Source organism: Microcaecilia unicolor, chromosome 4, assembly GCF_901765095.1.
Source record: "Microcaecilia unicolor chromosome 4, aMicUni1.1, whole genome shotgun sequence".
Classification (NCBI taxonomy): Eukaryota; Metazoa; Chordata; class Amphibia; order Gymnophiona; family Siphonopidae; genus Microcaecilia; species Microcaecilia unicolor.
The window spans coordinates 139,769,340-139,783,315 of NC_044034.1; the positions used below are offsets into that span (position 1 = coordinate 139,769,340).

At 50.0% G+C, this 13,976-nt stretch overlaps 1 protein-coding gene across 9 annotated transcripts in view; it reads right to left on the reverse strand.

The window, feature by feature from the left end:
* Positions 1–13,976, reverse strand: part of LOC115468724 (glutamine and serine-rich protein 1-like) — a 240,834-nt gene that overhangs the window by 81,359 nt on the left and 145,499 nt on the right. For all 9 annotated transcript variants that reach the window (XM_030200651.1, XM_030200646.1, XM_030200649.1 and 6 more), the window contains one exon: positions 3,935–4,068. In XM_030200651.1, coding sequence (XP_030056511.1) covers positions 3,935–4,068 — 134 coding nt within the window. The remainder of the gene's footprint in view (positions 1–3,934; positions 4,069–13,976) is intronic.

Sequence of the window (13,976 nt, forward strand, 5' to 3'; positions counted from 1 at the left end):
GCGTCCCAGAGTCAAATTGGACCAAATCGTCCACCAATACAGGGATTTGAGAAAACTCGTGGACAGGTGGATCACGTCTTCTAGATCCCCAGCAGCCTGAAACCACTGGAAAGCTAGGGTCCATTGAGCAGATCGCATGTGAAGGCGGGCCATGGAAGTCACATGAACTGTGGAGGCCATGTGGCCCAGCAATCTCAACAACTGCCGAGCTGTGATCTGCTGGGACGCTCGCACCCGCGAGACGAGGGACAACAAGTTGTTGGCTCTCGCCTCTGGGAGATAGGCACGAGCCGTCCGAGAGTCCAGCAGAGCTCCTATGAATTCGAGTCTCTGCACTGGGAGAAGATGGGACTTTGGATAATTTATCACAAACCCCAGTAGCTCCAGGAGGCGAATAGTCATCTGCATGGACTGCAGAGCTCCTGCCTCGGATGTGTTCTTTACCAGCCAATCGTCGAGATAGGGGAACACGTGCACTCCCAGCCTGCGAAGCGCCGCTGCTACTACAGCCAAGCACTTCGTGAACACTCTGGGCGCAGAGGCGAGCCCAAAGGGTACCACACAGTACTAGAAGTGACATGTGCCCAGTTGGAATCGCAGATACTGTCTGTGAGCTGGCAGTATCGGGATGTGCGTGTAGGCGTCCTTCAAGTCCAGAGAGCATAGCCAGTCGTTTTCCTGAATCATGGGAAGAAGGGTGCCCAGGGAAAGCATCCTGAACTTTTCCTTGACCAGATATTTGTTCAGGGCCCTTAGGTCTAGGATGGGACGCATCCCCCCTGTTTTCTTTTCCACAAGGAAGTACCTGGAATAGAATCCCAGCCCTTCTTGCCCGGATGGCACTGAGAAGGGTAGAGAGTTCCTCTGCAAGTACCTGCTTGTGCTGGAAGCTGTAGGATTGAGCTCCTGGTGGGCAATTTGGAGGTTTGGAAACCAAATTGAGGGTGTATCCTTGCCGGACTATTTGGAGAACCCACTGATCGGAGGTTATGAGAGGCCACCTTTGGTGAAAAACTTTCAACCTCCCCCCGACTGGCAGGTCGCCCGGCACTGACACGTTGATGTCGGCTATGCTCTGCTGGAGCCAGTCAAAAGCTCGCCCCCTGTTTTTGCTGGGGAGCCGTGGGGCCTTGCTGAGGCGCACGCTGCTGACGAGAGCGAGCGCGCTGGGGCTTAGCCTGGGCCGCAGGTTGTCGAGAAGGAGGATTGTACCTACGCTTACCAGAAGAGTAGGGAACAGTCTTCCTTCCCCCATAAAAATGTCTACCTGTGGAGGTAGAAACTGAAGGCTGCCGGCGGGAGAACTTGTCGAAAGTGGTATCCCGCTGGTGGAGCTGCTCTACCACCTGTTCGACTTTCTCTCCAAAAATATTGTCCGCTCGGCAAGGAGAGTCCACAATCCGCTGCTGGATCCTATTCTCCAGGTCGGAGGCACGCAGCCATGAGAGTCTGCGCATCACCACACCTTGAGCAGCGGCCCTGGACGCAACATCAAAGGTATCATATACCCCTCTGGCCAGGAATTTTCTGCACGCCTTCAGCTGCCTGACCACCTCCTGAAATGGCTTGGCTTGCTCAGGAGGGAGCTTGTCCACCAAGCCCGCCAACTGCCGCACATTGTTCCGCATGTGTATGCTCGTGTAGAGCTGGTAAGACTGGATTTTGGCCACGAGCATAGAAGAATGGTAGGCCTTCCTCCCAAAGGAGTCTAAGGTTCTAGAGTCCTTGCCCGGGGACGCCGAAGCATGCTCCCTAGAACTCTTAGCCTTCTTTAGGGCCAGATCCACAACACCAGAGTCGTGAGGCAACTGAGTGCGCATCAGCTCTGGGTCCCCATGGATCCGGTACTGGGACTCGATCTTCTTGGGAATGTGGGGATTACTTAGAGGCTTGGTCCAGTTCGCCAGCAATGTCTTTTTTAGGACATAATGCATGGGTACTGTGAACGCTTCCTTAGGTGGAGAAGGATAGTCCAGGAGCTGAAACATTTCAGCCCTGGGCTCGTCCTCCACAACCACCGGGAAGGGAATGGCCGTAGACATCTCCCGGACAAAGGCCGCAAAAGACAGACTCTCGGGAGGAGAAAGCTGCCTTTCAGGGGAGGGAGTGGGATCAGAAGGAAGGCCATCAGACTCCTCGTTAGAGAAATATCTGATGTCCTCCTCCTCCTCCCACGAGGCCTCACCATCGGTATCAGACACAAGTTCATGAACCTGTGTCTGAAGCCGTGCCCGGCTCGACTCCGTGGAAACATGGCCAAGGTGTGAGCGTCGAGAGGTAGACTCCCTCGCCAGCACCGGCGAAGCTCCCTCCGCCGACGTAGTTGGGGAACCTTCCTGGGAGGCGGCCGCAGTCGGTACCGCAAGCGGCACCGACGTCGGAGACCTCACCCCGGGCAAGGGGCAGCCGGCGCCCCACTCGACGGTACCGGTGGCGCAAGCACCCCCGGTACCGGAGGGGAAGGGCGCAACAGCTCTCCCAGGATCTCTGGAAGAACGGCCCGGAGACTCTCGTGCAGGGCGGCTGTGGAGAAAGACATAGAAACCCATGCAGGAGTCGAGGTCAGAGTCTGTTCCGGGCGTGGAGGCTGTTCCGGGCTGTCCAAGATGGAGCGCATCGACACCTCCTGAACAGAGGGTGAGCGGTCCTCCCGGTGCCGATGCCTACTGGTGCCGACTCCCTCGGCGACCCAGAGCTCTCGGTACCGATACGGGAAGGAGACCGGTGTCGATGCTTCTTTGACTTTTTCAAACGAAGCATGTCACCGGAACTTCCCGGTACCGACGAGGACGTAGAATCCAACCGTCGCTTCCTCGGGGCCGAGGCCGAAGAAGGTCGGTCTTGGGGGGGCTGTACCGCAGGAGCCCTCAGGGTAGGGGGAGTCCCACCCGAAGGCTCACCGCCACCAGCAGGGGAATGGACAGCCCTCACCTGCACTCTGGTCGAAGCACCACCGTCCGACATCAGCACTAGTGGAGGTCCCGGTACCACCGACGCCGACGCAGCCTTCCGATGTCTCGGTACCGACGATGCAGAGGGTCAATACCTCGATGCAGTCGATGCCGAGGTTGAAGGTCTTGACGCTGTCGACGTCGATGCACTCGATACCCCCCGTGCTGTTGCCGACGAAGAGCTCGAGAACAACACGTTCCACTGGGCCAATCTCACTACCTGAGTCCTTTTCTGTAAAAGGGCGGAAAGACTACAGGCCTGCGGGCGGTGCCCAGCCCCCAGACACTGAAGACACGACGCATGCCTATCAGTGAGCGAGATTACCCGGGCGCACTTCTTGAAGCCGCTGGAAGACTTCGATGACATGGGTGGAAAAATCACGCCGGTGAAATCAAAACTCGTAATGGCGGTAAAGGCACCAAAAAGAGGGAGAGAAAAACTCGACCCGAGGCCTCAAAAGGGCCTACCCCGAAAACGAAAGGAAACTTAGCGGGGCAAAAACTGGAAATACGGGAAGGGGAAAAAAGACCGAAAAGGTCTTTCTCCAAAATCCTTTTTTTTTTTTTTCTTTTAAGCAAAAAGCTCAAAGACGCGCGAGGGTCAACTTAAGGGGCGCGAACGGCGCAAACACGACCGTCCCGAGCGCGGACAAAAGAAGACTGACGAACACGAGCCGGTTCGGGCGGGAAGACGGCCGCGCATGCGCGGTGCACATCGGCGCGCGAGGACTGGCAAAGGCCTTTGCTAGTAAAGTGTTCCGATTGGAGGGGCTGCCGTGCACGTCACCCATCAGTGAGAACAAGCAGCCTGCTTGTCCTCGGAGAATGAACATTTACAATGGTGCTACTTTTGTCATAGCAGTCATGCCTATTCTTAACCCAGGGACTGGGAGTCCATTTCACTTACAGTTGCTCAACAGCCTTTGATTTACCAAACATATACAAAGGTTTCTGATACTCAGACAAGATGCAGAAGTTAATACCTGACAGTTTGTGCAGGTCTGATTTTTGGCTTCTTTGAACATACTCTCACATATTCTTTCTTGTTTGAGTTTTCTATGAACTTCACATATACTCGTTTATATTTAGTTTTTGCATCACCAAAATATCCAAGATACTGAAAAAAAAATCAAAATAATATGAATTAGAAGCATTCCTTCAGTGTGAACCCATTAAATGTTTTAAAAAACACTTTTACTCTGTTAATTTTATGTTTTCATTTGAAACTTGTTTATGTAAATTCAACTTTCATCAGCTCAAACATTAGTAATTTACACTGCTAGACAACATATAGTATAAACCCCCGTTTACAAAGCCATGCAGCAATGCCGACATAGCCCACTGAAAGTGAGTGGGCTGTGTCAGCACTATTGCACCGGCAGCCGCTAGCACGGCTTTGTAAACGGGGAGGAAGGTGGGGGGATCTTTTAAATCTTCTTGTATTCATTCATGTTATAAAAACTACTCAAATTTAGGATTCAAATAGTACAATTTGAACAGTTTCAACTGCTTTGCACAGCTTCTGAATTAGGCATAGAAAAACATAGAAACATGATGGCAGATCCAAAAGGCCCATCCAGTCTGCCCTTCCTCAGCAACCACTAACTCCTCCTTTTCCTAAAGAATCCCACATGCCTGTCCCACGTTTTGATTAGATTGTAAACTGTGTTGAACAGGAACTGTCTCTTACATGTATCATGTAAAGAGCTGCATACATCTATTAGAGCTACAAAAATAAGTAGTAGTAGTAGTACTTTTTAGCTTTTGGCTATAAGTTGCTCTAAGGCTGAGAATTATGTGGATACAAGCAAAAAAGCCTATTTTGCGAAAAATGAAATGGGCCCTAGGAAGGCTATCATTTAAATGATTTCTCCTATCTCCCCTACCCTCCCCCTTCCATGTCCAGCCATTCTCCTCTCCCCTCCCATCCATGTCCAGCGATTCTCCTCTCCTCTCCCATCCATGTCCAGTGACTCGCCCCAGCTCCACCTGCCCCCCCCCCTTTTAAGCACCCAAGGTCGAGTTAAGCCCCAGCCCCCACCTGTCCGCCCTCGTCTCCCACAGCATGCCTCTTTTCCTTCCTGCTGCCCTGCCTTAAAAACTTTCCTTTTACCTCAGGTCGCAGCGGCGGCAGGCTTGGCTTGCCTCCAGCCTTCCCTTCCCTCAGGTCACAGCGGCGGCAGGCTCGGCTTGTGTCGCCTCCAGCCTTCCCTTTCCTTCCTCAGGTTGCAGCAGCAGCAGGCTCGGCTCGCCTCCAGCCTTCCCTCTCAGTGTCCCGCCCTCCTCTGGCGTCATTTTGTTTTTCTACGAAGGCGGGCCACTGAGAGGGAAGGGAACACTGGAGGCGAGCTAACGTAAGCTCATTTGCATGCTGTTACGAAACCAGACAGCCAGCCATCCAGGGAGGCAGATTGACCAATTATTATATAGAGATAGTGGGGTGGGGGTAAAAGTTAGACAGTGGCAATATTTTGGTACTATCCATAAACCTTATGTATTTGAGTGTGAATGCAGGAATAACTTTATATGGATCCATTAAGGCAGTGCTTCTCAACCCAGTCCTTGAGGCACACCTAGTCTCATCAGGTTTTCAGGATATTCATAATGAATATGCATGAGATAGATTTAAATACCAAGGAGGCAGTGCAGGTTATTTTAGAAGGCTTGTGCAGGCTTTCACGTGTGTATATAGTGGCATTTACACAGGTTACTTTAGAAAGCTGCTATTTCTAAATGTAGATCCACCACATGAACAGTTTCCGGGGGAGGTGTTTTGGTAGGGTTGTAAAATATGCGTGTTATTTTTGATTTTGCAACAGCACTATAAGCATACTTAAACTAGAGGTCAGCATTAGAGAAATTAGTTCTTACCTCCTAATATGCTTTCCTGTAGTCCCTCTGAACCAGCCCTGAATGTGACTGATGGGTTGTGCACGCATTCCAGCAGGAGGAGACTGAGAACTCAGACTCTAGGGAGAGCTAATAAGAGCCCCTGCCAGCTAGAACCACATCCAATATTATTGTAACAAAGCAGAAGAAAGAGCACAGGAACCTTATGTGCATCCATGAACCTGAGCAGCCACCGGCACTACACCAATAAAGAGCATGTGCCACTTACCAATATGCTCAATGAATGTATCAAGATAGGCAGAGCACTGACTCCTTTTCTTTTTTTTTTAAACATAAGTACATAAGTATTGCCATACTGGAAAAGACCAAAGGTCCATCAAGCCCAGCATCCTATTTCAAACAGTGGCCAATCCAGGTCACAAATACCTGGCAAGATCCTAAAAAAAAGTACAAAACATTCCATACTGCTTATCCCAGAAATAGTGGATTTTCCCCAAGTCCATTTAATAATGGTCTATGGACTTTTTCTTTAGGAAGCCGTCCAAACCTTTTTAAAACTCCGCTAAGCTAACCGCCTTTACCACATTCTCTGGCAACAAATTCCAGAGTTTAATTACATGTTGAGTGAAGAAAAGGTTTCTCCGATTCATTTTAAATTTACTACATTGTAGCTTCATCGAATGGCCCCCAGTCTTAATATTTTTGGAAAGCGTAAACAGACACTTCACATCCACCCATTCCACTCCACTCATTATTTTATAGACCTCTATCATATCTCCCCTCAGCTGCTTTTTCTCCAAGCTGAAGAGCCTTAGCCACTTTAGCCTTTTCTCATAGGGAAGTCGTCCCATCCCATCCCAACAAAGCCATCACAAACTTACATCACAGCTCAAAGATAACCAAACTTTCAGAAAAGATGTAAACAGAGCAGATAATCAGAGGGAGGGATTTGGGCCGGTTCGGAGGGACTAAAGGAAAGCAAATTAGCAGGTAAAAACTAAATTTCTCCTTCATTAGCGTCCCTCCAGATCAGCCCAGAATGTGACTGATGGAAAGTAACACAGCAGTAAGATTGTTGGAGGGACCCAAGCAAACCCACTGAAAGCACGTTTGTACCAAAAACAGCATCCTGACAACACTGAACATCCAATCTATAGTGTTTCGAAAAGGACTGTAAGAACGACCAAGTCACTACCTTACAAATTTCTAAAGGAGGCACCAGAAAATGCTCCGCCCACAAAGCCGCCTGTCCTCTGGTAGAATGCGCCTTTACCCCCTCTGGAATAGACTTACCGGAGAGAAGATTAGAAGCAGCTATCATCTCTTTAAGCCAACAGGAATAATGGGTTTAGAAGCTGCGAACCCCCAATCAAGAGACAAATGATTCATTTGACGAAATTCATCCGTAGACTTCAAATATTGTTTCAGAACTCTCCAGACATCGAGACACTTCAAGCAACACTGATCTTCCGAACCTGAAGAAGAACCGAGGACAGGAAAAGCTATGGATTGGGACAAGTGGAACCGAGACAAAACCTTAGGGAGAAAGTAAGGAACGGGGGGCGCAAGACCACCCGATCCTTAACAAACTCCAAAAACGGAGACCTACAAGACAGAGCCTGCAACTCTGGAACTCACCTAGCCAAGGCAATCACCACTAGAAACACTGTCTTGAGAGTCAAATCCTTCAACATACAGGAAGACAAGGATCAAACGAAGATTTCATGAGAATGGAGAGAACCAAATTAAGATCCCACAAGGGAAAGATTGACCGGGAGGGAGGACATACGAGAGAAGCCCCATGCAAAAAATGAGAAACATCTGAATGGGAAGCTAAAGCCTTCCCCTGAACGCGTCCCTGAAAAAAGGACAAGGCCACAATTTGTACCTTAAAGCCAGGCCTTTGTCCAAACCTCGCTGTAAAAATTCCAGAATCTGTGCCACTGACGCTCGAAAAGGAGATATGCTCAAATCGGCACACCACACTCCAAAAATTCTCCAAGTTCTGATATAATTAAGAGAAGTAGACCGAAGCCTAGACCGAAGCATTGCGGCAACCACACTCGCAGAGTAACCTCTTTGTCAGCCGTGCCCGCTCAAGAGCCAAGCCATAAGACAAAATCGACCTGGGTCTGGATGAGGCACCGGGCCCTGCACGAGAAGACAGAGACACCTGAAACCTGAGAGGGAAGTTGACTAGCAGGCGCTGTGGATCGGCATACCAAGGCCTGCGAAGCCAGTCCGCTGTCACCAAGGTGACGCGGCCCTTGTATGTCTCGATCTTCTGAAGTAGCCGCCCAGTTAGAGGCCACTGGGGAAACGCATAGAGAAGACCGTTCAAACAGGGCTGAAGAAGTGCATCCACTCCCTGTGCTTTGAGATCCTTCCGGTGACAGAAATAAAGAGGCAGTTTCACATTGAGAGTGGACGCAAACAGATCCACTATCGGAAGACCCCAGCGCTCTAACACTGCCTGAAACGCTGTCTTGCTGAGAGTCCACTCTCCGGGATCTAGAGTGGTTCGACTGAGGAAGTCTGCCTGAACATTCTCTGCACCCACAACGTGAGCGGCCAATAGGGCCACCAGATGCAGTTCCACCCAACTCATAAGCAGCGCTGTTTCTTGCTCTAACAACTCTGCATCCCTCCTTGCCAACTGATGTAGGCCACCGCCGTTGCGTTGTCGGACAGGACTCAAACTGATTTGCCTGCCAGAAGCTGATGAAAGGCATGGAGAGCCAGTCGAATCGTTCTGGTTTCCAAAGATTGATCAAACAAGTCGCCTCTGATGGAGACCACAGACCTTGAGCATAATTCCCCCGACAATGAGCTCCCCAGCCCTTGAGACTGGCATCTTTCGTGACTACCGTCCATCTCAGTGGGTCTAGAGGCATTCCTTTGGACAGACTGTGCGTCCGAAGCCACCAGTGGAGACGACTTCGAACAAGTGGTGAAAGAGGAAATCTCTTCATCATCAAATCCACCTGGAGAGCAATGACTGTTGAAAAGGCCTCATGTGCGCTCTCGCCCACGGCACTGCCTCTCTTGTTGCCACCACGGAGCCCAATACATGGATATAATCCCTTGTACACAGCACCAAAGTCTGCTACAATTGCCTAATCTAGTCTGCAACTTGAGGATTCGAACCTGGGGGAGAAAACCAGATCCTGCACAGTATCAAAACAGCCCTCCAGATAATCCAGCGACTGGGTCGGCTGCAGGCAACTTTTCTGCACATTGACTACCCAACCAAGGGACTGCAAGAAGCTGACCACTCGGTCCGTGGCTTGTACACTCTCCTGATACACCTTTGCTCTGACCTTCACCCAACTGTCCAGATAAGAATGAACTAGAACTCCTTCTGTTCCGAAAGCCGCCGCAATTACCACCATAACCTTGGTAAATGTGCATGGAGCTGTCGCCAGCCCGAAAGGCAGCACTCAAATCGGATAGTGCTTGCCCAACATTGCAAAGCGCAGAAAATGTTGAGGTGCGGCACGAATAGGAACGTGCAAATAGGCCTCTATGAGATCGAGGTCAGTCAAAAATTATTCAGTCCACACCGCCACAATGACCGACCGAAGCGTCTCCATATGAAAAGAGGCCATTCTGAGGGATTGACTGACCGACTTGAGATCCAGGATCGGTCTGAAAGAACCTTCCTTCTTTGGAACGACAAAGTAAATGGAATACCAACCCTGCCTGAGCTCTGAAGAGGGAACATGGACAAATTGCCTGAAGGTCGAGAAGCCCCCTGTAGCGTATCCCTGACCAAACCTGCCTTGAGATGAGAATGGCAGGGAGACTAGGAAGGCATCTGGAAGAGGACGCCCAAATTCTAAGGTGTACCCTTCTCGAATAACCTCTAGAACCCACTGATCGGAGGTAATCTGGGCCCACCCTTAATAAAAATGCGCTAAACAAGCTTCCACAGGAATCAGAGGCTGCGCCTGCAAACTATCAATGGGAAGAAAGTGAGGCAGATGGAAAGGAGGAGCCTACGTCTCTACCCCGTCTCCGGGTTCCACGAAAGACTGACTCCTCTGAAAAAAACGGGACCGCTGAACCAGAGCCACTTTACCAGGCCCAAAGCAATGAAAATAATGGCCCCGACCACGGCTCGAAAATGTACCACAATCCAAGGCTGATCCTCAGGCAGATGCGGTACCATAGTGTCTCCTAAACTACACACCAGCTTATCCAGCTCATTACCAAACAGCAGAGAACCCTTGAAAGGAAATTTACTGAGCTTAGTCTTAGAAGCCGAATCCACCAACCAGCCACTAAGCCACAAGGACCAACACGCAGCCATGCTCAAAGCCAGAGACTTAGCTGAGGCTCTCAATAAATCATACAAAGCGGAGTCATGTGACACTATGCTGGCGAGCGGTCGCATGTAAGACGCTCTCCGGCCCCGACTCTTCTTCCTCCGAGATTCCAGCTGTTGAGACCCTAAAATCGCAGCATCTCGCCGAATCGGAAGCCAGGCGGCAGACCCGACAGCTGATTGTGGGAACAGTAAGCGGCTATGGCAGCGAAATCGGCCGCTAAGGAACGCCTGAGACAAAAGTCGGTGGATTACAAAATGGCGGCTTCGCCCAGAGCAGTCGGCGCTACAGTATCCTCCACGTGGGTCAGTGAGATAACTGCAGAAATGACCACGGTTTTAGAGGAGCTGTTAGAGCGCAGGCTTACCCCGACAGACAACAAATTGGAAAAACTGCAATCCCGCATAGAGGATCTGGCCCGCGAATGCGTGGCCTTTCAGACACGCACGAGTGAGGTGGAAAACCGCTTGTTGGAGGTGGAGGAGGGACACAAACAGCAATCCAAAAGACTGGCAGCACTGGAATAGAAAATAGAGGACCTCGAAAACAGTTCCAGACGGAATAACCTTCTGTTAGTAGGTTTTCCTGAAGCCCAGGGGGGCAGAGAACTGGTCACAGTCTTGGAACGCTGGCTCATTGCGCGGGTGAACTTTCCGGACACTATGGGGCCGCTGCGGATCGAAAGAGCCCATTGATTAGGCACCCGCTCAGATGTCTCCGCCAAACTGCGAGTGATAATCATGCGGATATTGAACTTTGCACACAAACAGATGATCTTGCAGGCCTCTAGGAAGGAGGGTACCTTGCTATACGAACAGAAGAGGATTCTCTGCTTCCAGGACTATTCTGCAGGGGTTGCGGAGAAAAGACGGGCATTTACGCCGATTTGCTCGCAATTGTACAACACGACAATACGCTTTGCCCTCATATACACGGCTATATTGAAAGTCACGCATGAAGGAGTAACAAAAGCGTTTGAATCGGCCGAGGAGGTGAAAGGATTTCTGCGGCAGCTGAAAAAAGAGGATGCGGCGGGCCCAAGCAATGCAACACAGACCTGAGCAGGCGAGAAGATTCCTGCACAACAGCTGTTAATACGAGCAGCGGACGGAGATACCAGGTTCCCCATAAGGACGACACTGAGAACTATCACCATTTCGTTGCACCAGTTGGGACCTGAGATATAAGGGACTGACGTCTCGAGTTCTGAGAGTTAAGTTTAAAGTATGTTGTTTTACAGTTCAAAGTACCACATGTTGGCTCATAGGTGTTGGGGTTAGGGACACGACCCCAATTACTGGAAATGAGTTGAAGGAGCCCAACAGATAGGAGCTATGTATAAAACTGGAATACAAAGAGATTTCTAATGTACTGTGGAATACGCAGGAATGTTGTTTTATGAAGATAAATGATCTTACGAGGAAGTAAAGAGCGGGAGGTGTTAGAAGGTGACTGGTTCCCATCCTGGGAACAATGGATAGGGGGGATCTGAGGGAAAGTGGAGAGGGATGGGGTTCGTGGGCAGGGGGGGGGGGGGGGATGTGGGGGAGGGGGGGGGGGGGCAGAGGGGGGGGGGGGGAGAGAGGGGGGAGGCCAACCAATACGACAGGGGAAGACAATGAGGAGAGGCAGGGACCGAGAGAGGTGAAACAAGAAGGACTGGGGGGGCATAGGCTGGGGTGCCCAATTCAGGGAGAATATTCGATATGAGGCGATGAGACTATGCAATAGCCTACCTACAGACTATGGTTAGATTAGTAACCTGGAATGTGGGGGGGGATCAACTCGCCCATCAAGTGAACAAAAATACTGCAACACCTACAGAGAAATAAAATCGATATTGCACTATTGCAGGAAACACATTTAAGCCAAGCAGATCATGCAAAATTAAAGATATGGTGGGTGGAGGAATGTATTTCAGCGGGAGCTCAAGGGAAGAAAGGGGGGGGGGGGGTGGCAGTGTTGGTTGGCAGAGGGGTGGCCGCCGCGGTACGTCCTTTGCAGGTTGATGTGGGGGGTAGATACGTTTTGGTAGAGATAGAGGTCTCAGGTCACAAGATCTTACTAGGCAGCTTACACGTTCCCAACCAGTATGATAAATAGTTTAACAACCAAGTGATATGTCACTGCTTAATTATTCAGGATCACATATCATAGTAGGCGGAGACTTTAACATGGTGTGGGATCCTTTGGTAGATAGCTCACAGGGGAGGAGGAGTGACATGGTGGCGTCCAGCGAAGGCCTGAAGAGGTTAGGGCGGTTGCTAGATTTGATTGATACATGGCGGGTATGCACCCCGGTGAACGTGACTATACACATCACTCACGGGCACATGCATTGCAAGCCCGAATAGATTACATGCTTACCTCAGAAGCCATGTTTGGGAAGGTGCAGGCAGTAAATATAGGACCCTATACGATCTCAGACCATGCCTGGGTGTGTCTTGATTTGGAAATAGGACCCGGTATAAACAAAGGAGGCTCCTGGCAGTTTCCGCTAGAACTGACAGGGGACAGGGTCTTTAAAGAAAAACTGAAGAAACACTGGGAAGACTATGAGACCTCGAACTGACAACATGTAGGGGACCCACTTTTATTATGGGAGGCAGCAAAGGCGGTGCTCAGGGGTGAAATAATTAGTTATCACCACGTGAAGAAGGTTAGAAATAGGGAGATCCTGAGACTGAGTGAGCTAGCTTGTAAAGCACGTAGGATGTATGGGCAGACACCGACAGCAGCCCATTGTAACAGACTGTTAGAGATACAGGCTGCACTAAATACCTTATTGCATCAGCGAGCCTCAAAATCGCAAATATACTACAGATATTTGCTCCATAGGCACGGGAACAAAGCGGGCCGCCTCCTGGCTAGACTAGCTAGGCCAAGAGGAAACAAGAGACAGGTTTTACAAATCCAGGGGTCCCAGGGGGTGATAGGACAAGATCAGCGAGGCCTTTGCCCGATACTATAGAGAGTTATTTGCGAGCCCTGAGGGAACAGGTTTATCAGAGACTATGTATCTGGACAACATAGATGTGCCCAAACTCAGTCAACGAGACAGGGACAAATTGAGTCAACCAATTCAAGTGGACGAAGTGCGCTTGAGTATAACACAAGGGAAACTGCTCAAGGCACAGGGCCCGGATGGCCTGCTTATAGAATTTTATAAAATGTTAGGAGAAAACATCGCGCCGACCCTGACCAACTACTTTAATAAAATAGTGGGCACGGAACAAATGCCGGACGGATTGTCTTTGGCACAGATAGTGGTGTTGCCAAAACCAGGGAGGGACCCACTACGGCCAGAGTCATACTGCCCCATCTCTCTTTTAAATGTTGACACCAAACTATTGGCAAAAATAATGGCAAATAGAATGAAGAAAGTGCTGCCCAAACTAATACATGAAGCACAAGCTGGTTTTGTGGAAGGCAGAGCAATAGCCAAAAACCTACGGAAAATCATAGGGGCTTTAGAGATGAGCAGGCGGAAAAATACTCCCTCCCTGCTTATAAGTTTCGACGCAGAGAAAGAGTTCGATAAAGTACACTGGGCATTCATGTTCGCAACATTAGAAAAGTACGGGTTTGAAGGGTGATTTCTGTCGACGATCCAGGCCTTATACCATAATCCTAAAGCAAGGGTGCGGGCTAATGGGGTGGAATCGAGGGAATTCCCAATACAGCAGGGAACCCGTCAAGGGTGTCCACTGTCCCCGTTGCTGTTTGTGTTGACTCTCGATCCGTTAATTCAGGACATATTAGCTAGCCCGACGATACGGGGGGTGAAGATGGGTCACCTGGAATTCAAAATAGCTGCATTCGCAGACGACCTCTTAGTGCTAATAAC